Source organism: Bos grunniens, chromosome 1 (assembly GCF_055505025.1).
Source record: "Bos grunniens cultivar Pamir isolate PY7600 chromosome 1, Bosgru_T2T1.0, whole genome shotgun sequence".
Lineage (NCBI taxonomy): Eukaryota > Metazoa > Chordata > Mammalia > Artiodactyla > Bovidae > Bos > Bos grunniens.
Window position 1 is genome coordinate 153051029 of NC_141165.1, and position 26118 is coordinate 153077146.

The following is a 26118-nucleotide window of genomic DNA, read 5'->3' on the forward strand; positions in this document are numbered from 1 at the left end:
AGCTTATACAATGTGAGCTTTGGGGTCCTTAAAAACCACAAGGTCTACTCTTACAGCCTCAAAGGTCAAATGCTAAGCCATCTCAGATGAACAAGGTCCTCTTCTCCTTACGGAAGCATGATAATCCTCAGATTCCACCAGTGTCCGTGCCTGACAATTGTCACGTGTGTCTTTTTCACTGGAGCTGTTGACCACTTCCACGTCTATCAAAATCCCACCCTCCCACACACTCAACAACCTAGTCACAGATGCAAGGATCATCTGGTCCCTCCACGTGGCTCCCTGTGCTAACATGTCAGAGGACGAGGCTTTGCAACAACCAGAGTCCATGGTCCATCCCACTGGGCAACCCCATCAATTGTGGGGAGGGTCTTCTTCCAATATGCCTCCCTGGAGCCCTCGCCCACCAGTCTCTCACTTTTACTGTTTCCATAGAAAGCAAGCCTGAGTCTTTCTCCCTCAAAGCAGCAGTGTGCATATTTGAAAACTTGATGTTGAATTTCTCAAGGCCAGATGGCTCTGGTTTATTTTGCTGCTTTTGATCTGACCGAGTTTCTAGATATGCCAGCCACCAAGCAGCCCTCCACCGAGTATGGTGCCATTTACTCACCACTCTGGGCTGCAATGCTGGAAGTGGGGCTCCGGCATTGGACAACACAGCAGTACCATTGCCACTATAATGATCAAGATCATTATGGCAGTAATAATCACTCTAATTACTAGTGAGCTATATTATTAGTCATATGGTCAGTGGTTAAAAACAGTAAGCAATTACATTACTTTGTTCATATTCAGTAACTAGTCAACCACACCCCCAGGGCAGTATCCACCAAGGGAACACTACTGCTTTCTCTAAGTATTGCTATAGACTTATCACTGATCTTGGCGCAGAACACACCATTTCCCCAGGACCATTCTCCCTAGGGTTTCACTTTTGTGGATTCAAGATCACTCCATCCTTTCCAGTTTGAAGACCATTCTTTTCAGTGGAGAAAAAAAAGACATCAAGTGGATTTGAGTCATTTTCTTTGGGTCATCAAATGTCTTTGGTTATGATACTTCTAGCCCCGGGTAGTGGTCTTTTTCTTTCTTATTCTTCCTAAGACATAATCTTCTGTTGCTCTCTTTGCATCTTCTTCAAGCTTTCATTTCTGTGACCTTCAGACATCCTACTACTGATACAGGGCTTTCCTACCCTGTCATACTGGTATGTGGTCAAAGGTCCCTCTTTCCATCTTTTGTACATTTTTACCCTAACAAAATCTCTGCTCACAAGAGATTGCTTTGCATAGCACTACATCTCTTTGTTCCTTGCTGGAAAGATTTCTTACTTGGTTGACAGAATTTCAGTTTGGAGGTTGGGCAGTTCCACCAAAGCCATATGCCCTTTTATAGTCTGACTTGTGAATCATATTCAGCTTTTTGTCTAAAGTCTTTGCAATCTGCTATCCATATTACCTTCTAGACTTTGGCATAATAGTCCTTTGCTCTCAAGATCATTAAAATTCAGAAATCAATTTGGAATATAATGAAATGCACTGAAATTGTTCATTTCCATGACTCAATAAAATTCACTTGTCAAAATGAAATAAACTAAAATACAGGATAGAAGCCTTATAATTCTGAAGTATTATTCATAGTCGTCAAATGAAGCCTAGAGAAGTACTTGACAATAGGAATTAAGCAAGTCATTGTTCAATCACACAGTAAAATATTACACAATCATTTCAATGATCCTTTTGAATCATTTAAAGTAACGTGAAAATTAAATAATTCTTTGTTCAACATAAAAAAAAAAAAACTCAAGGTACAAAATAATTTCCAAAATATTCAAGTATATGGAATTATATTCAAGTACATAATAAACATATTTTTAAAAAAATAAATACCCAAACATCAAGAGGTAAGTTTTGTCTTCTGAGATTGTAGGTAGTTTTAATTCTTGCCTTTTTCTGTAGCTTGCTCTTTTCTTTAAGAAACACAGTGCATTTTTCTTACTATAAAATTTTACAAGAAAATGAAAACAAAATCCAGAGAGGCATGTCTGTCTTTTCCACATTCTGATAGATTAAATTGTCTGCCTGCTAGACAGAGAATATTCACATACTCTTCCTGAAATACCATGGTGAATAAAAATTGTGTTTCAGTGGAAAACAGCCTTTTTTTAAAGGCTTTCAGTGAGCAGCCTTTACAGCACACCCTCTTGAGCTATCAGAGTCCAACTCCGTATCTACGTGTCTTTGAACTTCTTTGTAAGGTGCAGGTAACAGATAAATGTGTACATTCTCTCCAGCCTGGTAGTGACTTTAATTGATGCCTCCCGCTGTGGAAAAACCAATTTGTCTGCATTTACAAATCATCTCGCCATGTCTTCACTTCGTACATACACCTGCTATTTTGACTGTCAGGTTCCCTCACATCATCTAAGTAAAATACACTTCTTCATATTTGTTCACTTTACATCTCTATGAGATGTCATGATTTTACCTTTTTCTGAAAATTATCTTTTTACAGTCCAAAATTTCTTTTGTTTCACCAAGGACATAAACGGGAACCCGTTAGACAATAACCCTTTACATCTCCAAAGAGAAGGCTGTTTTCTTTTCCAGACTAAACAACCAGGTCTTATCCCCACCACCCCTCTGCCTTTCCCTCCTTCCAATCACAGCAAGAGTTTCTCGTCATAGTTTCCTGCTAGCTTGTGTCCTTTTTTGAGGCAGAAAGGAAAATGAGGACAACATTCCAATCAAACCAGGAAGCACAGCGGCACTGGTGAATATCATTCCGTAGCATATCCGTCTGATCCATCTCAGTACTATCTGCACTTATTCACATAAGCTCTCCTCAGTGACTCAGACACAACTTAGAGTTCATTTTACATTTTTCTCAAGCATATTTGTTCCTGTGACTCTTTATTCTAAGTACAGTTTCAGGCAGACTTTAAAAAAAAAGATTCAGAGTCATTTGAAACTTTCACTCATTCAATAAATACTCACTGAGCGCCTGCTACATGTTAATTACTAGTCTAGTCTCTGGAGATATAGCCATGACCTTTAACAGTGTTTAGAGAAACAGTCCAAGTCATGGTCACGGAAATTCACTCTCACACTTGAGACAGAACAAAATCAGAGGTCTGGAGGGTGAAGCAAAAGAATCAGGATATGTTTCCTAAACTAAGAAATAATTCAACTGAGAAACAAAATTCACAGTGTAGCCTTGGGTAAAAGACAGAAGTTCTACCAACGTGGGAATGTACACTGGTATAGCCACTATGGAAAACAATTTGGAGGTTCCTTAAAAACATAAAAATAGAATTGCCATATGGTTCAGCAAGTCCACTCCAGGCACATACCTGGAGAAAACTCTAATTTGAAAAGATATACGCACCCCAATGTTCATAGTAGCACTGTTTACAAAAATCAAGACATGGAAGCAACCTAAGTGTCTACTGACAGATGAATGGGTAACAAGATGTGTATACATATATATACACATATATACACTCATATAAAAATATAATATTCCAGTGTATTATTACTTAGTCATAATAAAGAATGAAATAGTGCAATTTGCAGCAAAATGAATGGACCTGAGATTTTCATACTAATTGAAGTAAATCAGAGAAAGACAAATATCATATGATATCACTTGTATGTAGAATCTAAAGTATGGTACAAATAAACTTATCTATGAAAGAAAAAGAGACTCAGAGACATAGAAAACAAACATAGTTATCAAAGGGGAAAGGGGAAGGATAAATTAGGAGTCTGAAACTAACAGATAGATACTACTATATATGAAATACATAAATGATAAGGTCTTACTGTATAGCACAGGGCAATATATTCAATATCTTGTAATAAACTATAATGGAAAAGAATCTGTAAAAGAATATATATATGCAAACTGAATCACTTTGCTATACATCAGAAACTAACACAATACTGTAAATAAACTATGCTTCAATTAAAAAAAAAATGCCACCAACAAAAATACTATCGTTGTTACTATTTTACTTATAAATAACACCTTAAAAAGAAACGAACCAACCCAGCTCTACGGACAAGCATGCTGGGCAGAAGAGGGGTCCTTACCTCTTTTTTCTCACCGGTCTGTTCAGCGATCAGCTGGTCAAACACAGCCCCAAATTCCTCATGGATTTTCTGCATTTCATTGATATGACTTGCAACCTTGTTCATAGTCTTGATGGCCACTGGAGGAGAACAGGTCATGAAAGCAATGAAAAGGCCATTTAAAGGCTCTGGGAGAGACGGGAACAAGAGACAGTTCTCAGGGGCTCTCGGCTCACCATCCAGGTGGTAGTGTTCCTCACTCTCCGCGTCCGTCAGAGCAAAAAGCTCCTTCAGCAGAAGCGGATACTTAAGGATCCTCTGGATGGGCTTGATGAGGTAGGACTCCAGGGTGGACGAATGCTGCTGCTTTGGGTTCTGGGCGTCCAGGAACGCCTTGAAAGCTGCGTCCGTCTTGGCTGGAAGAGTTTAAATACAGACTGAGTGGAACACCCACAGGACTCCCTTCTCACAGCTTCACTCACTAATTCCAAGGTGCCTTTTCACAGGATTGAGAGTACAGTGAGTGGTCAGAGAAGGCCTGCCCATCAGATTTCTTTGTTTATTTAGGAGGCGTGAGCAGAGCTCCAATGAGTTAGCAGCGGTCTCCAACCTTTTTGGGCACCAGGCACTGATTTTGAGGAAGACCACTTTTCCCGAGATTGGGGAGGAGGGGACGGTTTGGAGATGATTTGAGCACATTACACTTATTGTTTACTTTGTTTCTATTATGATTACATCAGTTCCACCTCAAATAACCTGGCATTAGATCCCGGAGGCTGATGACCCCTGAGCTCTGGGATAACAGAGTCGGTAAGTCCTACGCATGGAGGTTTTCAAGGGTTGCTGTTGAATGTCTTCTTAATCTGATATTTTGACATCAAAGGCCTTACAGACCTGGGAGAGCCTGTCCTAGAGCGAGTCAGTCCCTAAAGGTAGCCCAGGAATCACCTGGAAGCATGCTTTTCACACACAAACCAACCAATCCAGAGCCCCTGCCTCCATCTCTCTTCTATGAGGCTTTTACAGCTCTAGGCCGATATTGCCCTAAGCATCCCAGAGCCAGGTCCCAGAGAATTCAGGACAGCCCTCCCACCAGATTATTCAAATTAGCCAATCCTAAACCCGCTTGCCCTGCTTCACCCATTCCTTCCTGCAGACGCCACAACAGAGCGTCTTGCCTGTGTCTTCCCTTCACTCATTCTGCCTCCGGGCGGACCCTGGTGTGTCCTCTCATGGCCCTGCACTGTGTGATCCTCTCCCCTCCTCTTGGGAACCATGAATAACACACGGTCTTTCTTTCAAATAAAAACAATTATTTATTTGGCTGTGCTGGGATCTTTGGTTGCAGCATGCGAACTCTTAGCTGTGGCATGTGGGATCTAGACCCCTGACCGGGGATTGAACCTGGCTCCCTGCATTGGAAGCACAGTGTCTTAGCCACTGGACCACTGGGGAAGTCCCACAAACTTTTGATGGTAATTGTCTCCTGATCTGCTGGCCTCGCCATCTCTGAATTATACAAAAGCCTGCATCTTCCAACACTGCTTACCCCAGTTTTTCTAATCTTTCAAGCATTTCATTGCTGATAGAACCTCTTTTGAGAAGAGGAAGGAAAAAAAAGCAGCAGCACTACCTTGCAGCTGGGTAAGTGGAACAGTGCTGGTCTCCTGCAGGGAATGCCTTTTAAGATCTGTTCTGTGCTAATGCAGTGCTACCAGCTATCAGGATTTATCTCAGAGGGAAATACACAACTGACCTAAGGTAACACGGGCAGCAATTTTCTCACGGGCTGGGCTTTTATCTGTGTCCCAGCTAGGCTGAAAATCAGCCCTGGGGAGTTGTGGGCCCCCAGACAATCAGAAAGGTATCTGCCAGTGAACAGTCAGGAAGACATGACATGTTTTTCCAAAGAAATGGTAGAAAGAGAGGCTGAACTGAGGGCAAAAATGGGAAGAAGAATGGACAATATATTAAAATGACTAACTGTAGGCATATACTTTTTCAAGCTTCTGATAAAATATATTTCCATCTCCAAAAATTAGGAATGTGAGCTAAGCACAAAAGATAGGGCTTCCCTGGTGGTCCAATGGTTAAGAATCCACCCTGCAATGCAAGGGACATGGGTTCAGTCCCTGGTCAAGGAAGATCCCACATGCTAAGGGGCAATTAACCCCATGGCCACAACTTCTGAGCCCACGCACGGCAACTACTGAAGCCCTCTCACCTAGAGCCTGTGTTCTGCAACTCACGAAGCCACTGCAATGAGAAGTCTGCTCACGACAATGAGAGAAAGCCCTCACACAGCAAGGAAGACCCAGCACAGCCAAAGGAAAAACAGGAACAGAAGAGACTGTAAAAGGACATCATGAAATCACAGAATGAGTCTTCTCACTCTCTTTATTCAATTAAGAAAAACAGCAGTCATGGGGAAAGGCCTTGTCAAGACTACCATCTTCTCAGCCATTTTAAGGCCCATCAAGAGGAATCAGATTCCATGGATCCAGCCACCAAATCCATGAAGAGAAAGGAGACTGGGAATGCAGTGGTTGCAAAGCAGCCCAGGCAGGTACTTCCTGTTCTCAAAGAGTTCTCTTCATCCTATCTGCACATTGGGCCATCAGAAAAATGTGGGTCATACCTAACGGTTTAAGGGATGATTTTGAAAGACTCTAATATTTTTCAGGTGCAAAATATAATGATTTTGAATTTTTGAAAATCTACAGGGGCAGAATTTAATCAAGTGAGTAAAAATAACACAAACTGCTTTAAGGACTGTGATGAGTATATAATTTTACCAGAGAGCAAAGTGCTCTGAAAACTCTCATAACACAGCATTCAGTTAGAGTTTAAAAAGAAATACATACACGGAACTATATGACCAGTGCAGCTTATATAAAACCACAAAGCAGGACAATTTCCTTGTCATATAGCTGGACAAGGATATTCCCAGGTATCCTTTAAGTTTTTATGCTGCAGTAGAACTCTTTTTGCCTGGACTGGAACGATCATTAAGTATGTCATTAAGTATGTCATTATCTGGGGCAGGATTTTTTGCTATCCAGAGACCTGTGTTGTATTCATCTTTATCATAATAAGTTTTGAATTAAATCAAGCTAGTTCTCTTTGGCAGCAAACACAAATGTAAGTAAATTACTTACATATTCAGCAGTTGTTTGCATGGCAGCCACATGGTAAGGTGTAAAAGGAAGAGCAGGCTGATTTCCAGAGATCCTTTGAAATTGAACCTTCTATAGATTCTACTGTTTACCAAGGCCATATTTCTCTAGTCCCTTAACCTATCAAAGTCACATGCAGAACTATGGAAGAGAAACAGCTTTTTAGTGACGCTCAGAACACCCACTATCTTCTTAGAACACTTAGGAACAGGAGCTTGCCAATATAGAACTTCTACTCTTCTCTGTGCAAAACGGAATTACAGCTGGACTTTTGTAAATAATTGAAGCAATTTTAGTAGTGATGGTGGTGACTATTATCACACACCTGGGAACAGAAATCGGTGAGGGAAAGATGAAATGACACAAAAAGATGTATGAAGTGTGGTAGGTTATTATGAAGTTAATGAAAATACAAATAAAGTAGGGAATTTTTAAAGCCCCTATGTTTTTGCATAATTGCAAAATGACTTATCAATTCTGGCCCTGAAGAGCTGAGTCAAAACTTTTATGATAAGAAAATTGACAACACTATTAACTCAAGATATTAATGCATTTAATTTCTCAGTACAGTCAGCGCTCCATATCTAAGGATTCTATATCCACAGGTTTTGCATTGTGGACTCAACCAACGATGAAGAGGAAACAGTTGGGAGAAAAATTCCAGAAAGTTCCAAAAGGCAAAACTTCAATTTGCTGCATATCGACAACTATTTATTACATGGCAGTTATACTGTATTGGGCTTTCCTGGTGGCTCAGATGGTAAAGAATCCCCCCACCATGTTGGAAACCTGGGTTTGATCCCTGGGTTGCAAAGATCCCCTAGAGGAGGGCATGGCAACCCACTTCAGTATTCTTGCCTGGAGAATCACCATGAACAGACGAGGCTGACAGGCAACAGTCCACGGGGTTGCAAAGAGTCAGACACAACTGAGCGACTAAGCACAGCACACATATACTATATTAGGGCTTCCCAGGTAGTACTAGTGGTAAAGAACCCACTTGCCAATGTGGGTGGAGAAGGAAATGGCAACCCACTCCAGTATTCTTGCCTGGAGAATGCCGTGGACAGAGGAGCCTGGTGGGCTGCTGTCCATAGAGTCACACAGAGTCGGACATGACTGAAGTGACTTAGCATGCATGCATGCGTTGGAGAAGGAAATGGCAACCCACTCCAGTATTCTTGCCTAGAGAATCCCAGGGACAGAGGAGCCTGGTGGGCTGCCGTCTATGGGGTCGCACAGAGTCGGACACGACTGACGTGACTTAGCAGCAGCAGCAGCCAGTGCGGGAGACATAAGTTCGATCCCTGGGGTGGGAAGATTCCCTGGAGGAGGACGTGGCAACCACTCCAGTATTCTTGCCTGGAGAATCCCAGGGACAGAGGAGCCTGGCGGACTACAGTCCATGGGGTCACAAAGAGTCGGACACGACTGAAGTGACTTGGCATGCATGCATACTGTATTAGGTATTTCAAGTAACCTAGCGATGTTTTGTGGTGCTAGTGATAAAGAGACTTGGGGGTTCGATCCCTGAGTTAGGAAGATCCCCTAGAGTAGGAAATGGCTACCCACTCCAGTATTCTTGCCTGAAAACATCCCTGGACAAAGGAGCCTGGCGGGCCACAGTTCAGGGGTTTACAAAAGATTTGGACACGACTGAACAACTAAGCACACACACATGGGAAAATATGCATAGGTTACGTGCAAACAGAACGCATTTTATATAAGAGACTTGAGCATCCCAGAAATTTGGTGTCCATGGGGGACCCTAAAACGAATACCCCACAGACACCGAGAGACAAGTGTACTCTCACTCGTAGCTTGCTGGAATATCTATCTGGCACAACAATGACTCTTAGATTTCCGTCCAAAAGCCCCCGACCACGGTCAGCCACACAAATGTGAACTGACAATTAACATGCCCACCTGCTGCCCGGGCCTCCTAGGCCTTACCTTTCACCAGGACCTTGGGGACCTTCGTGTGGCTGGCGCAGAAGGCACTGTAGAGCTTGAAGCGGTCAGCGTAATACAGAAAGGATCCCCCCAGAGAGAACAGCACTTTCTGGACACAGTGAGAAACAGTGCAGTTAGTTTGCAGTCCTCCTCACCCAGGAACATCAGCAGGATGCAGCCGGGAGCTCACACCTGCCCGAGTCTCCCCACAGATCGGCACCACTCACACCTGTCACCGCCTGGCTTTGCTCACTGACGGCCTATTGGGAGGTCTATGGGCTCACCTATTTGTGTAATAGACCCTGTATTTGGCTATCTCAGTAATTATAGCCAGTGTCACCGGTTTTGCTGGCTTGTGTCTTTCAATGACCTAGCTGGGATATCTGACTGTTAATGAGAAAGTAGATATGGCATTTTGGAAAAGACAGAAAACTCCTGAATTCCCTCATTCGATTCTGTTGGGATGTAGAAGTGACAAACCAAATAAAGGCAAAAATGCATAAATCCCCCAAAATAGAAAACCCCTTTCCCTGATCACTAATTCCACCCTCTCTAACACCATACTCTTTTCTAGCAGCAGTAGATAAGAACAGAAGAAACAGACTCACCCATGGGAATTAGGTAACATCTCCCAGCCCATAGCCTCTGCCTGAACTGGATCAAAATCGGGTGGAGGCCTTCCCTATCAGGGCTTCCCTGACAGCTCAGTTGGTAAAGAATCTGCTTGCAATGCAGGAGACCCCAGTTCGATTCCTGAGTCAGGAAGATCCACTAGAGAAGGGACAGGCTACCCATTCCAGCATTGTTGGGCTTCCCCTGTGGCTCAGCTGAGAAAGAATCCGCCTGCAACGCGGGAGACCTGGGTTTGATCTCTGGTCCAGAAGATCCCCTGGAGAAGGGAAAGGCTACCCACTCTGGCCTGGAGAATTCCTGGACTATATACTCCATGGGGTCGCAAAGAGTCGGACATGAGTGAGTGACTTTCACGTTCTTCCCTATTAGGAATTTAATATAGCTCAGCTGGGATACTTTTTGTCCTATACATTTTCTATAAATATATGAAACAGGCCTCAGAAAAATATCTTCTATAGGTTTCACACTGATCTAGTCTAGTTCAGAAAGAGGTATGGCTTATTTAGCTTTAGAATTTTAAAGTTGGATTCCAAGCCAAAAAAAAAAAAAATAAGACTTTGGATTCAAGTGATAAACTGGGTTCCACAAAATGCAATTTATTTTAATTAACAACGTAGAAAATTCTGATAGTCTAATTAAAAGAAAACAAAGGTTTATTAATAACCATACATAATTGGTAATTAGAGGCCTAAATTCATTTCCTACATGTTCTACTTTTCCTCCTTTACTTTTTCAGCTACACGCCTCCCCACATCTCATCCCCCTGACCCTGTATAGACAGTCATCCTTTTAACCATATCCAATAATTAAATGAGACAAATTGTGTAAGAAAAAGCTCTAAATGTAACCCCTCACTTTAGCCACATGAAGTCATTCATTTGTTTAACTTAATATAAATTCACTAGGCATTTACCATATAGGAAACACAGATAGAACATTAACATGTTCATTTATTCTTCCAGCCTTAAAAAATCATCTCGGAGCACAAACTGTGCACAAAGATGGCGGGTGTGCACACAAAGACTGCATTTACCCTGTGTTTCTATTCAGTAGGACCTCACAAGCCTCTCACTGGCTGACAGACACTGCAAATCCCCAAGAGGAAATTTTATCAAAACTTATTTGATCTCAGAACCAATTTTTTTTTTTTTTTGCTAATCCTGTTGTAGGGCTTGTGTTCTAGGCAACACAATTTGCACCTTTTTAACAAGCTTTTTAATTTTGGGCAAATATATAACCAGGATTTAAACAAAACAGCAATCACAGAAACCATGAGCAACAGGCTTAGGGATGAACACAGACTGAGAAACCAACTCAGCAGTGCCAGAGAGCAGCCCCGGGGCTGAGAGGACTCAGTGAGCATCAACTGTCACGTCTTACAGATGGAGGGGAGACTGTCAGATTATGCAGGAAATCGGTGAGGTGAAGGTCGGAGCAGAGGGTTCCACTTAAATGATATTCACAACCGTGACTGCTCTAGAGTGAAGTTGCTCAAGGATCATGCGCTAATCCCTCCCTAGAATAACACCTCTGCTTGTAGCACCATGATGTTTGTATCACAGTTCTGATAACTAAACAGTCCTAAAGTGATCAACAGAATCTAAACACAAAGAACTGATGCCACAGTAAAAGCACGCTAAATGAAGATCATGAATGTTAGGTATTTTAGATTAAAACCAAGCATTTTCAGGTCTGTATGCATTTTTATCATGTTGTTCTAACACTGTCCTATTAATTAATTTACCAATGAGCCAAGCTGTATTTCAAATGGACAGTATCACGAATCACCCTGAGGCGAGAAAAAAATGAAGCAACCCAAGCAATTCCACACACACACAAAAAAACTATATTTACTAGTTAAAGGGGTATTATGTCTGTAATTTATTCAAATCTTTCAGGAGAAAAAATTACACCTTTTGTACACACAGACACACACAACACAACACACACACACACACACACACACACACACTAGATAGCCAGAGAAAGGATAAAGCAAACGTGGTCAAATGTTAACATTTGGAAAATGTGGGAGAAGGATAGCTTAGAATTCTTTGTGCTATTCTTGTCACCTTTCTGGAAGTCTGAAATTATATCCAAATAAAATTAGAGAACTATATATAAATATAGACCCATAAGCTTATGTATATGAAAGTGTGTGTGCATTCTAAGTGACTCCTGTTGCAGAGAGGGACTGTAAAGAGATGACACACACACAAATATATCGAAGGATAGTTTTCATCTCATCCTACAAACCTATCAGGTGTACTAACATGACACAGCTAGATCTCCGCACCTGTTAGAAGATGGCCACAGGGTACGGGGGCCACGCCTGTGCAGGCAACTGAGCCCAAGTCAACACAAGTGCAAAAGTTACTCAACGCAAAAAGATCGAAAGATAGTCACTTCAAAACCCAGTGCTAGAAAAATTAAATATTCACATACAAAAAATTGACTTTGAGTCGCCCATCACACCAGATAAGAGACTAATATATAAGTCTCCACGTCACAAAACTTCTAGGAGAAAACTTTATGACCCTGCTTTAGGCAGAGTTCATAGATAAGATACCAAAAGAATGACCCAGAAAAGAAAAAATTTGAAAAAGTGGATTTCATTAAAAAACAAAAATTTCTGGGGACATCCCTGGAGATCAAGTGGTTAAGAATCCAGGCTTCTACTGCAGGGGGTGTAGATCTGATCCCTGATTAGGGAACCAAGAGCCTGCATGCCATGTGGTGTAGCCAAAAAAAATTTTTTAAATAAAACTTCTGTGCAGAGGAATAAATTAGGAACTTGAGATGAACATATATATACTACTACACATAAAATAATAGCCAACAAGGACCTACTACATAGCACAGGGAACTATACTCAATGTTTGGTAATAACCTATAAAGGAAAAGAATCTGAAAATGATTATATGTCCATATATAAACTAAATCTGGAGAAGGAAATGACAACCCACTCCAGTATTCTTGCCTGGAGAATTCCATGGACAGAGGAGCCTGGCAGGTTGCAGTCCATAGGGTCCTAAAGTGTCAGACACAACTGAGCGATTTTCACTTATAAACTAAACCACTTTGTTATATACCTGAAACTAACATACCGTAAATCAACTATACTCAATTTAAAAAGAGAAATCAACTTAAAAAAAAAAAAATCTGCTCTTTGAGAGATACTGTATGACAAAAGAAAATATTTACAAATCATATATATGGTAATAGACTTCTACACAAAATTTTCAAAGAACTCTCAAGACTCAATAATAAGATAACAATCCAATATAATTAATGGGTGAATGATCTGAACAGACATTTCACCAAAGAGGCTATAATGAAAGCAAATTAGCACATAGAAAGATATGCATCATCATATCATTAGAGAAATTAAAATAAAGCCATAATGAAGGGCCACCACATATTTGCTAAACTGGCTACGTTTAAAAAGAGTGACCTGACCCTGCTGAAAGAAAGAGGAGGAATAGCTGGTGGAACTGCACACTGGCACAATCATTCTGGAAAACAGTTTCGCAGTTTCTTAAAAAGTTAAACATACACTTTCCATACGATCCAACCATTCCATTCCGAAGTATTTATCCATGAGAAATAAAAGCATATATTCATGGCTCAGCTGGTAAAGAATCTGCCTGCAATGCGGGAGTCCTGGGTTTGATCCCTGGGTTGGGAAGATCCCCTGGAGAAGGGAAAGGCTGCCCACTCCAGTATTCTGGCCTGGAGAATTCCATGGATCTCTTAATTTCATGGATCTCTTAATACATTCATACTAAAACTTGCACACAAATGTTCACAGCAACTTTACTTGTAATTACCAAAAGCTGGAAACAACCCAAATGCCCAAGAAAGGAGAAAGGATCACAAAGTATATCAATAGTACTGATACATCCACACAATGCAATTACTACTCAGCAATTAAAAAGTATGAATTGTGGGTATATGAAACAACATGGGTGGAACTCAATATAATTATCCAGTAAAAGATGCCACATAAAAAAATGTCTGGGCTGTATGATTTCATTTATATAAAATTCCAGAATGCAAACTCGTCTATGGTAACAGAAAGCAGACACAGTTGCCTGTGGCTGAGAGGCCAGAAGAAAAAGAAGAGAGGAATCACAAAAGAACAGGAAAAACAACTGGGGGAGATAATTATGCCCATTATCCTGATGGAGGTGATGGCTTCAGAGGTGTACACATATGTCAGATTTCATCACAGTGTACATTTTAAATATAAGCAGTGTGTTTTAAGTCAATTATATCTCCATTAACCTTTTTAAATGTCCATGAGGGTGACACATAAGCCAAAACCATTGTGCATTAATCAATGAGCTTCGTTGGTTGGAAACACAATGCAGGAAATCTCTGTAAGGGGAAGCCAAGCAAGGAGGAGGAAGCCTGCTGTAAGCACCCTCACCGAGTGCTCCAGTCATAAATCCTCATTAAGGCTATGGGGACACTGTGTGCTGGAAGACCATCTTCCTCCTGGATAACGATAAGCATTTCTATTAACCAGTTCCCCAGAACAAGACAAATTAATTTGTTTATTGGAAAACCAAGACTGCTAGTCGAATTTTGCTAACAGTGTCGAAGGCCCCCACATAAATAGAACAAAAGGTAGGTGCATCTTCCTAAATAGAAGTCAGCAGATACTCCAGTTAAATGGAAATCAATGGCACTGGTTCTACCTTAGCCAGATCAGCAAGCACAGTCCATTCCCCTCTCTGACTCCCTTTAGGAACTGACCCCACTGGATATCCAATGAAGACCCAACACCACAGCAACAATTCCTCCTGCAATGTATTTTCAGGAGATTCAACTGGACTTACAGGATACCTCACTCCTGACATTAGGAGGCAGCTTGACACTATTTGAGGATGAGACTTACCTTAAATTGATCAACTTTCTCAAGCTTTTCCAAATCAGGTACCAATCTCACTCCATCTTCCAGAGTTTTAAGGAATTCTACTTGAAACTCTACCATTTCGGTTAAATTTCCAAAGAGCACATCAAGCTGGAAAATGCAAAAGAATTTCATCAACCGTCTATTTCATTAGTGTGTGGACCCTTCATTTGTTTCTGATTTAAAAGTTTTTCTACCCATATGGTAATGCTCCCACCATCAGAAGGTGAGCCAACTCTTTCCTCTTGGAGTGCATGCCAAGAGCTCACCAGGCAATAACTTGACCTATTTATTACAATTAAATGAATTCAAAATGCTCAGTATTGTGTGAGGTCCTCATTTCTTCCCCATCACCAGGTCAAGTTTAAGTTCAGACGATAGCCACCATACCTCATCCTGAGTGAGAAAAGTTTCTTTTTGAAGAGGTTTTAGGTATCTCTCCATGAGACAGTTTAAGTCCTAAGGGTTGAAAGAATAACAGATTAGCACATCTGAAAGTATATAAAGAATCTAAAAGGAAAAAAAAATTATGTCCCAAAGGCTAACATTTCAGTCTTTAGGTCACTGAGGTTCACTGAAGCAGAAGTGAGCCAACCTCTTCTCAACATATTTCAGGCTTTGTAGCCATATGGTCTCTGTCACAACTATTTAATTCTGCTGCTGCAGCAGGAAAGCAGTATAAATGATACTGGGTTGGCCAAAAAAAATGGTCATGAGATGTTCCAGAAAAACCCAAATGAACTTTTTGGCCAACCCAATACAGAAATGAATGTGTGTGGCTGTGTTTCAATAAAACTTTATTTGTAAAAGCAGGCAGAGAGCCAGATTTGGCCCAAGGGCCATACTTGCTGACCTCTGACTTAAAGACTAAGATAAAGCATTAAAAATAGATCACACAGTTGTAACATAGACTTAACATAACTAAATTATACAGAGGCATATGTATATGATCATACAATGATCATAGTTAGGTTAATTATATCATTATAGGAATATATTGCAGATTATATAGTGTTGAAATAACTTTCGAAGCCCCAGATGGAGCCTCTCTTGCCTGGGGTGTCATGTCAGTAAACCAAAATTTAAATGATTTTTATGTTCCTGCCAATACACCACTTGACCAGAAGTGTAGTATATATCTAGTCAACCAATATCCAAACACCAAGCCAATTCTGGGTCTTCTCACCCCAACCAAGGTTGACTTTGTGGCCCTAGCCAATTAGATATTTTCTACTTTTCTCTTCCTTGTTCTTGATTCTTTTTATAAAAGCTTCTTGCCTTCTGCCCCATCTTGCAACTCTACAAAAGAAGACTGTCCAATTCATGAATAAAGTTTGTTTGTATTACTTACAAGTTGTCTTCTTTAATCATTTTTAAACAACCATTGTATATATTATAAATTATATAGGAACACAAGATCTAGTTCCGAGAATATAACTAAATGTCAGAACAAATTATAACACAAAACAGACCTGATACCCTTCAGCCTCGACTCAAAGTAGATTGTGAAGATACCACTACTTAAATTTGTCAAAACTGAATTCAATTTTAGTATGCACTCAACAGTCTATTTAGAAAGGTTAGAAGATTCACTTAATATTCACCATCATCTCCTTTCGGAGTCAATCAATCAGCTATTTCCATCAATGAATTGCTGTAAGAATAAGCATGCCTCCCTAAAACACAGAAGCAAACTGTAACATTCAGAATCAAGGCCAAGTTCCATAGGAGAGACAAGACACCCTTCATGACCGTGATCTGGCTTTGTCATCAGCGGACATCCGTGTATAAACACCCAGCATGCATCCTTCAGAGTGACGACAGGACGCGCGCAGGAGGGAGAGAGGAGAAGACGCACCTTCACGTAGGTGCGCTCTGTCTCCAGGAGCTCGCAGATGACCTTGCGCAGCTTATCGGCGTCCGTGAGCTGTCTCATGGCGGCCAGCTGAGGCCCAGTGGAGTCCTGGGGGGACGGGCTCGGGTCAGAGGGCTTCATCTCGTGCAGACTGCGGCAGAACGCGGCCACCTGTTCCGTGCTCTTCAGAGCACAGTTGGAAAGGCAAGACAGACGAAGTCATTCCTCACCGAAGAGACTTGCCTGACACCTGTCCTTCTGACGACGTTCAGCCTGGTTAACGAACTGCCACTCATGAATCACAGCACCCATTTCCCCAGATTGCTCCACACATCTGAGCACTCACTGAATGCTCCAAACAACCATAATAACAACTCCTGGCATAGACTGAGTGATCACTGCCTATTAGGCACTGGTTTGATGCATTTAATCTGTTCATGTGATAAGTAAGGGCTGTGATCATACCTACTTAACAGTTGAGACAAGGGAAGTCCAGAGCAGTTAAGTAACTCATCCAAGAATGCACAGCTCAGACCTGAACCAGGCAGCATGACTCAAAGCCTGTGTTCTTAACTACTCTGTAAGAAGCTCAGCAATCAAAGGAAGATACAACCAAAGGCATTTCACCCAAAATACAAGGCTAATTCACTACTGGACTCTCAGTTCAGTGCACCATGCATATTTACTTTGCAAAGCTGGAAGATGATTTGATAAGCTTGGCATCTCCCTGTCTCTATTAAAAACTGACATGGAGGCAACTTTCTAGATAACCATAGATACTTGTATTTTTATGTATTTTAAAGTTTCCATCTCTCCAGCTTCTCCAAGGCAGGAAGATTCCAAGACTAACCCCACTACTACCACCAGCCCCGCCGCCTCCCTACTCCTCCAGCTAAAACTAAGGGGCATTGGGCCCTGAACAAGACCTCAATAGCTCAGTCCCCACCCAATTGTCCAGGATGGGTCAAGCGGAAGTTTGGGATTCTAGAATTCGAAAATTCCAAGTATCCAAGTTAGGCAAAACAGTTCTTCAAAGCAAGGGCCAAAGACGGAGCACTGAAAACCCCAGGGCATCAGTAGCTCTCCACCTTTGCTCCATGGAGAAATCACCTGGGGAGCTCTTAAACCACTCCCAATGCCCAGCACACCCTCCAGATCAATTCAGAGTCTCTGGGGACTTCTCTGGTGGTCCAGGGGTTAAGAATTTCGCCTGCCAAGGCAAGGGACACAGGTTTGTGCCCTGGTCTGGAAAGAGCCCACGCTCCATGAGGTGACTGAGCCTGTGTGCTGCGACTATTGAATCCTGAATGCCCTAGAGTCCGTGCTCCACAACCAGAGAAGCCCCTGCAATGAGAAGGCCAAGCACTGCAACCAGAGAGAAGCCACTGCAATGAGAAGGCCAAGCACTGCAACCAGAGTAGCCCCTGCTCATCGCAACTAGGGAAAGTCCATGTGCAGCAGCGAAGACCGAGCGCAGCCAAAAATTTGGTTAAAAATCAGAATTTCCAGGATGGGATGTGCAAGTGTTTGTATCTTTTAAAGCTCTCCATGGTATTACTCTACAGGCTATTATTTTGTAGCACAGAATCTATTGATAGTTTATTAACATTTGTTCAAAATGTACCAGTCTAGAGATGTTTGATGTATATCTCTTTGAAACTGGTGGTTGCCTTCTTGGACTTCTCTTTCCTACTTCTCTTGTCCAGTTTACCCCCAGGAAATACAAAGTGTTTCCAATAGAGCAAATAAAGAATTACTTTTTCTATCACCCATCTTCTCACTCCTAACAGTGAACATTCTGAGAAGAACATCCTTCCAAAACCAACCATGAGTGCACAGAGCTGAAAGTCATGGTTGGCATTTTGTGGAGAGCACCGGAGCCAAACCAAGTGTATCCCACGGCGGCAACATCACTCATTATCAGAGAAATGCAAATCAAAACCACAATGAGGTACCATCTCACGCTGGTCAGAATGGCTGCTATCCAAAGTCTACAAACAATAAATGCTGGAGAGGGTGTGGAGAAAAAGGAACCCTCTTACACTGTTGGTGGGAATGCAAACTAGTTCAGCCACCATGGAGAACAGTGTGGAGATTCCTTAAAAAACTGGAACTAGAACTGCCATACGACCTAGCAATCCCACTGCTGGGCACACACACAGAGGAAACCAGAATTGAAAGAGACATGTGTACCCCAATGTTCATCGCAGCACTGTTTATAATAGCCAGGACATGGAAGCAACCTAGATGTCCACTGACAGACGAATGGATAAGAAAGCTGTGGTACATATATGCAATTGTTAAACACAGAGAAAGGCTACAGCAGCTAACATTAACCTGCCTTCCCCTCACTAGCATACTGACTTTGCCTCGTTAGCATACTGCCTTCTGCTTATTAGCATAGCCCAACGGGAAGGAAGCCCGAAATAAAGCCAGGACAAGGACATGGGAAATCAGAACCTAACAAGGATGCATTAGTAGCAATGTCATGACAGGAAAGGGGAGAGCCAGGACCTAAATCCACATGATTATTGATCCAAATCTCTTAAGGTTACACAGCTTATTTATTGATAGCACAAACTCTGGTCTTACATGCCAGGATGTATCAGTTACCTGTCAATGGCACTATTAAATGCTTCCTATGGAATCAATGTTTCCAACACTGAATATGCCCCAAAGAATTCTCCCTTTGGTGACTGATGAAAAGCTCATCAAAATGGGCTGAACTCTATGACATGTGAATTATATTCTAAAAAGGCTGTTAAAAAAGACAGACTACTAGTTTTTCATCAAAGCCTATTTCAGTAGAAATAAAGTTTTATCTAGTTATGTTAGGATTTTACAAACTCAATGTCATCATTAAATATTAACCATAAAATATGGATTTGTCTTAATAATTAAAAAGGAACGAGTAGATCCATTTTGACAAAAATGTCCACATCTTTGAGATAATCTTATGGTAACTGTAATAGGCAATTATAATAGGCATTATAACACAGACATTATGGAAGAGGGGAGGGTGTGCCTCACTAAAATGAAAATTCCATGGAAAGAGAATGATCACAGCTGACAGCTTAAGTACCATGCCCTCCAGCTGATCCCAAACTCTCCTGTGTCACTTTGATTTGTCACTCGCCAACACAACAAATGTATAACTGGCACCTTCGCTTACACAATGCTTTTCTAAATATCCCAGCTCTAACAGCAGCTGCCTGCCATTTACATGCAAATTAATATCCTGGCTATTATTCATGATATGTAAATCCATCACCGTATTCCCATCAGAGACACAGTAGACCTTTCTGCAGTTTAATCATTTAGACAAGTCGTCATGCAAAATCCAATGTCCTCATCAATTATACCAAGGATGCCCCAGGCCTTAAGATGCCCCATGCCAAGTTATAACCTGGGGACTCTGACACACATCAAAAACAGGACACTTCCCTTGGTACCCCCAATTCACACCATGCAGACTTGCCATTCTCAGCACTATTTGGTTATAATAACAAAAGGCATGACATGGAGTTTCTGGGTTTTCATCCCCTCCACTTCTTCATAAATACTTGGAGGTTTTCATTTTTAAGAGTGTGAGTTTCAATGAGGGTCATCCAGGTGATGTCTGCTTTTCAGAGAGCAGAACGGCACACTTTGTCCTTGTATCCGAGCTCTGTGGGGCCCCAGGTTGCTTGAATTCCAGTCTCTGCTGCTAGGAGATGGGTCAGCTTGCTTATACCAATATGGGAACTGAGAAGCGGTTTTGCTGGTTGACAGTAGAGCTGACTGAACCCCAGGCTCCCTGGGTCCCAGGTCTGCAGACCCACTGTCAGCAGATCATCGGAAGACACACGTTTCAACATTTAGACCTTCTGTAACCTGGACCCTTGTCTCTATTCACTTCCATCTCCCTTCTCAATCCCATGGCCCATACTCTTATGATAATCTTCTTTTTTTATGCAAGTATAATTGACTTTTTTTATGTGTGTGAAGTTGCTTAGTCATGTCTGACTCTTTGCGATCCCATGGACTGTAGCCTACCAGGCTCCTCTGTCGATGGGATTCTCCAGGCAAGAATACTGGAGTGGGTTGCCATACCCTCCTTCAGGGAGTCTTCCCGACCCAGGGATCAAACCTGCATCTTGTGGGGCTCCTGCATTGTAGGCAGATTCTTTACCACTGAGCCACCTGGGAATCCCATAGTTCCCCAGGCTATACAATAAATTTTTGCTGTTTATTTTATATTAAAAAAAAGAAAGAGTGTGAGTAGAGTTCCTGACTTGGCCTATGTCACGTTCACCACCTCTAAGGCTTGGTACCCTGATTTAATCAAGCCCATGGGGGGAACTCAGGTCATGTAGGCCAGGTCTTTGGTGCTCTACACCTAGCCATCTCCTACCAACACCACCTCAAACAGCCAGCTTCCTCACCTTCCTCCTGACACACCCCTCCTGAGCCAGATCCTGGGTTATAATAGGAAAGGAAATACCTTTAGCATCCCAGGAGACACCTCCAAATTTCCTTGAGTTCTCTTCTGAGAGTTCAGAGCCTTAGGCGTCCCTTCCTTATAAGACACCTTCTTTCTATGCTAAAACAGATTTACCCAGTGGAGTCTCTGAAGTTGACGGCGGAGGGGAACGGGGACAGTTTCTCCACTGGCAACCCTGTTCTCTGATTCAAGGTATAAACTCTCAGGTTTATCACAAGGAAATGGGTCAACATAGCCATATGACTCCAGGTTATCTAACTAAATAATAAGTTTAATAAAGTAAACTTAAATAAGAACACATAGACTAACCAGCTATACGGTACATATGGGCTCCCCAGGTGGCACTAGTGAGATATTGCCAAGGGGTGTTATTTATAATGCTCTTAGTGAAAGTTTTGCTTGGAAACAATTATTTTCAAAGGATGTCATCAAGTTTGAGAACTCTGTTTCACAAAATATTACCCATCCCCAAAAAAATCCTTAGAAGGAAGTATGAAATGCAGGTTGTCTTTGAAAGTGAAAGTTGCTCAGTCATGTCCGACTCTTTGCAACAGTCTATGGAATTCTCCAGGCCAAAATACTGGAGTGGGTAGCCCTTCCCTTCTCCCGGGGATCTCCCCAACCCAGAGACTGAACCCAGGTCTCCCACATTTACCAGCTGAGCCACCAGGGAGGCCCAAGAATACTGGAGAGGGTAGCCTATCCCTTCCCTTCTCCAGCAGATCTTCCCGACCCAGGAATCGAACCGGGTTCTCCCCTATTGCAGGTCATCTTTAGAATACCTCTAATCTAGGGATTTTCCACGTGGTAGCCCAGTTCTTAAGCCTCCCTGTCCCCACACTGGGGTCAAACTTCTTTGCATCAAACTCTGATAGGACCTTCTCCAGAAGGTAGCTCAGCCAGGACACAGGAGGCAGGAGGAGTCGAATGCGGTGCTTTCCCTGCTCGATTTCTAAGTGCTACACGGCATCTTGATCATTTACACATCAAGCACTACAGCCCAGAAAGAGAGCTGCCCTGAGAGGTCCTCAACACACCCCTAAAGTCCAAGTTTCTCAGAACTGGTGCAAGTAGTGAAAGGACTGCTGGAAAGGAGAAGACAGACACGGTTTCTCTGAATCCAAACGTCTCTCCCCTGCTTGAGGACTGCCATCAGGCATCTTAGAAATGGAAAGCTCTTATGGGCATTTCCAAGCTGCCCGTTTAAACCTGTTAAAGGGTGGCAGAGCCATTCCCACCGTCAGGACGAAGAATTATCCACCCAAGATACGAAGATGAACAGGACAATGGCAGGAAGAAATGGGCTACTTTCCTGACTTCTGCCTGAAGTGCAGTGTTTATAATATCGCTTTCTTCCTGTGGGAGATGAAAAGAAAGTACAAAAAGAGGGGGTAGGCTTTTAAGTGCACACTATCAACTCGGGCTACCCAGCTGTTAAAGCTCTTCCTGTTATGCAACCACTGAAGGCAATTTCTATCTCAGGATGAGTTCAGAGTTCTAAAACTGTCCTTTGAGTCCGCCTGATTTAACACCCCCTACAGGTTTAAAAGGGGCCAGGGTGGCCTAAAATCTTGCAGCCTTTATTTAACCTTTCGTGACAAACACACACCAAAGCAACATACTCCGTCATTTCAGAGACCATCATATACAACGACAGTCCCTGGAGTTCTCTGTTACCTCTTCCGTCTCCTTTTGAACAAACTCTGAAGGAGAAAAATTCAAGAAGGTGAAGGCTTATTTGAGTAAAACAGCTGTACTCACTGTCCAAGTTCATATTTCATTACATGACACAAAATCTAACCGTCAGTAGGCTCTGGTATGAATAGTAAACTATTCCTCCCCATTAACGCACCAAAAATATTTATTAAAGAGGTAAGAAAGGGTGGGATAAATTGGGAGACTGTGATTGGCATATATACACTACTATGCATAAAAGAGATAACTAATGAGACCCTACTATATTACACAGGAAACTCTACTCTGTGCTGTCTTGACCTAAATGGAAGGAAATCTAAAAAGGAGGGTGGATATATATGTATGTGTGTGTGTGTGTGTGTGTGTGTGTAAAACTGATTCACTTTCCTATACAACAGAACTAACATAACACTGTAAATGTATAACATTGTAATACTCCAATATAAATTATATTTAGAAAAGAAAGTGGCAACAATTACCATAGGAATTGGCATATACAATATAGGTCAATTGATGTTAAATCATTAACACATACCCTGAGCCAACACTAATAAATCCACCTCCTTCTCAAGTAAGTAGAAATAGTCAAAATCACTTAAAATTTTATAGGAGACAAACTGAACATCCATCTTCCAGAAACGCTTGCTGAATACTTAGGCTAACTTATGGGGGGCAAGAGGGGGAAAGGGAGACAAATATCTTCAAACTCTCAACATCCAAAAGAAAGAGGGAGCAATTCAGATAATTACGAATAATAACAATCCATCTTTCCATCATTTAAAAGTGAAAAACCAGACACACGTAAAGATTGCAGGCAAACTTGACTTCACACCAACTACTGATGCCCCACCCCCATGCTAAAATAGATAATTCTCTCTCAACAAAGGGATCTAAAGGGCAGAAGGATGAAGGATGCAGACACGGGACAAGCGTATCACCATCATTTGAACTGGGAAACAGACCAGCTAGAAAGTCGTAACATAAACAAAGGCTGGCAAGAAAGCCAGAATTCAAACAGTGCTCACCAGATGAAGCGTCCGGTATACAGAATCGCTGGACTTGCCATTGTTTTCAATCCTGGGCTTGCGCTTTATTTTCCACAATGCAGACATCATCAGGAAGGTATTCTCATGATAATTCTACCTCCTGACACGTTCAGCACAGAGATAGGAGTTTCTTAAACACTCGGAGAGTACCGAGTGCCTTCGGGCTCCCGAGCAAGCATCCTTCATCCAGACAGCCCATGCCGGCTCTGCCACGAGGACCTACCTACAGCTGCATCTCTTTACAGAGGACAGCAGCAGCACGATCCCAGCAGCAGCTCCTGCTGCCCAGCAGTGCCCTCTGGGAGGGTGGCAAAGGCTACCCGATGGACAAGAAAGCTTTGATTTCACCTGGCTAAACAGCAGAAGTTCCAGAAATGGAGAGCCAAGCAGCAAGAAAACAATGCAAAAAAAAAAAAAAGCCTCTCTGGCATGTGAGCATCTCTACTCTGAGGACTGAGATCAGCTGATTGGCCAGCAGCCTGCACTGCACAGGAATACTAAACCCGCCCGGTTCAAACAACTTCGAAGACACCCCTCGAAGAGTCAAGTCAGGAGCAGGCACTAAAAACCCAATTTATTATTTAAAAAAAAACCAAAATTTGATGTTTTCACGTTTTCCCTGAACGCTTTGTTACAAAAGCAAACATTTCCAAGACAATCACACTGTGAGTTAAAAAGATAAATGAAGGCTTTCCCATCGGAAATGCTCTGAAAATGAATGACTCTCATACATCAGCTACTACGGGGAAAACAAAATCACAGCTGCCAGGGGTCTGGAATGCAGGACGGGACTGCCCGGAGCTAATTAGCATTCATTTCAAGGGACAAGAGTTTTTTATTAGAAGCAGGGAAACAAGTCGGGGGCAGAGGTGGTGGTGAGGAGGTCCTTTGAGGTTCTCACCCACAGTCACAAGAGCAAGCAGGCGGCTTACAGAGAGAAAGGCCGCCAGGCTGCCCCTGCAGTGTGAAAGTCCCACCCCCCTCCCCATGGACGTGACATTCCCCTGTCACCACCGCTCAGCAACAAAACTCACAATTATCTATTTGCTCAACTCCAAAAGACCACACATAGCAAGAACTGCAATCAGAAAAATTTGTAAAAACAAAACTCCAACATGCATTCTCCTTATCCTGCCCACTGTTTCATGAAGACAATTCACTTAGGAAGAGCAGCAACAACATTAAACAAAAACCAACAGTCTTCATGCATTCAGCCAGAATTTTTAAAACATGATTACTTGTTTCATTTCACTTGTTTGTTTGTTTGTTTCTCTTTACTTTTATATTCTACACCTAGTCTGGAGCATTCAAATTAAGGTGAAATTGTCCTTCCACTATTAGGCAGCTTACAACTTAAATTTTGATGCTTTTGAATTGTGGTGTTGGAGAAAACTTTTGAGAGTCCCGTGGACTGCAAGGAGATCAAACCAGTCAATCCTAAGGAAATCACCCCGGAATATTCATTGGAAGGATGATGCTGAAGCTGAAGCTCCAATACTTTGGCCACCTGATACAAAGAGCCGACTCACTGGAAAAGACCCTGATGCTGGGAAAGATTGAGGGCGGGAGCAGAAGGGGACGATAGAGGATGAGCTGGTTGGATGGCATCACCAACTTAATGGACATGAATCTGAGCAAACTCCGGGAGACATTGAAAGGGAGGGGATCCTGGCATGCTGCAGTCCATGGGGTCACAAAGAGTCAGACACGACTGAGCGACTGAACAACAACAACTTAAAAATGAATGTTTGCTTTTTTCTCAAGAAAAATCACACAATGATATAGGAGCTATATTAAAAGAATACCTTAATCAAGAAACTTAAAATATACACTTGCTGTTACTTTAAATCATGACAAAAGATACTCACAAAGCTTAATAAGCATTAGAAAAATACTTAAGTGGCTAATGAGTATATAGTTGACTCTTGAACAACTGAGGGGTTAGAGGTGCGAAACATCTTCAAAATCAAAAATCTACATATAACTTACATTTCCCATCACCCCCATAAACATAGTTCTTACATATCCACGTTTTTCCTCCGCATCCATGGTTCTGCATCTGTAGATCAAACCCAGATTGGCTATGGACTATTGGAAAAATATCCACCTATAAACAGACTCTCCCAATTCAACCCCGTGTTGTTCAAAGTTCAACTGTATCTAAACTGGCCTATTAATTAATTAATTACTTCAGTCATTAACTACTTCCTTCATTTTTTGAAACCTGGTATTTACTACCAGACCATACCCATCTGGCCAGGAGGTCATTTTAGCAAAGCAGTAAAG

The 26118-nt window shown here is 42.0% G+C and overlaps 1 protein-coding gene across 9 annotated transcripts in view; it reads right to left on the reverse strand.

Moving 5' to 3' along the window:
* TIAM1 (TIAM Rac1 associated GEF 1) overlaps positions 1-26118 on the reverse strand; it is a 258960-nt gene that overhangs the window by 26496 nt on the left and 206346 nt on the right. For 8 of the 9 annotated variants that reach the window (XM_086413073.1, XM_086413036.1, XM_086413046.1 and 5 more), the window contains 6 exons: positions 16612-16791; positions 15144-15212; positions 14739-14864; positions 9203-9311; positions 4310-4489; positions 4095-4213 (listed from right to left, as the gene is read on the reverse strand). In XM_086413073.1, coding sequence (XP_086269199.1) covers positions 4095-4213; positions 4310-4489; positions 9203-9311; positions 14739-14864; positions 15144-15212; positions 16612-16791 — 783 coding nt within the window. Of the gene's footprint in view, positions 1-4094; positions 4214-4309; positions 4490-9202; positions 9312-14738; positions 14865-15143; positions 15213-16611; positions 16792-23811; positions 24246-26118 lie in introns of those variants that run through there. The other variant, XM_086413077.1, reaches the window with a different exon arrangement.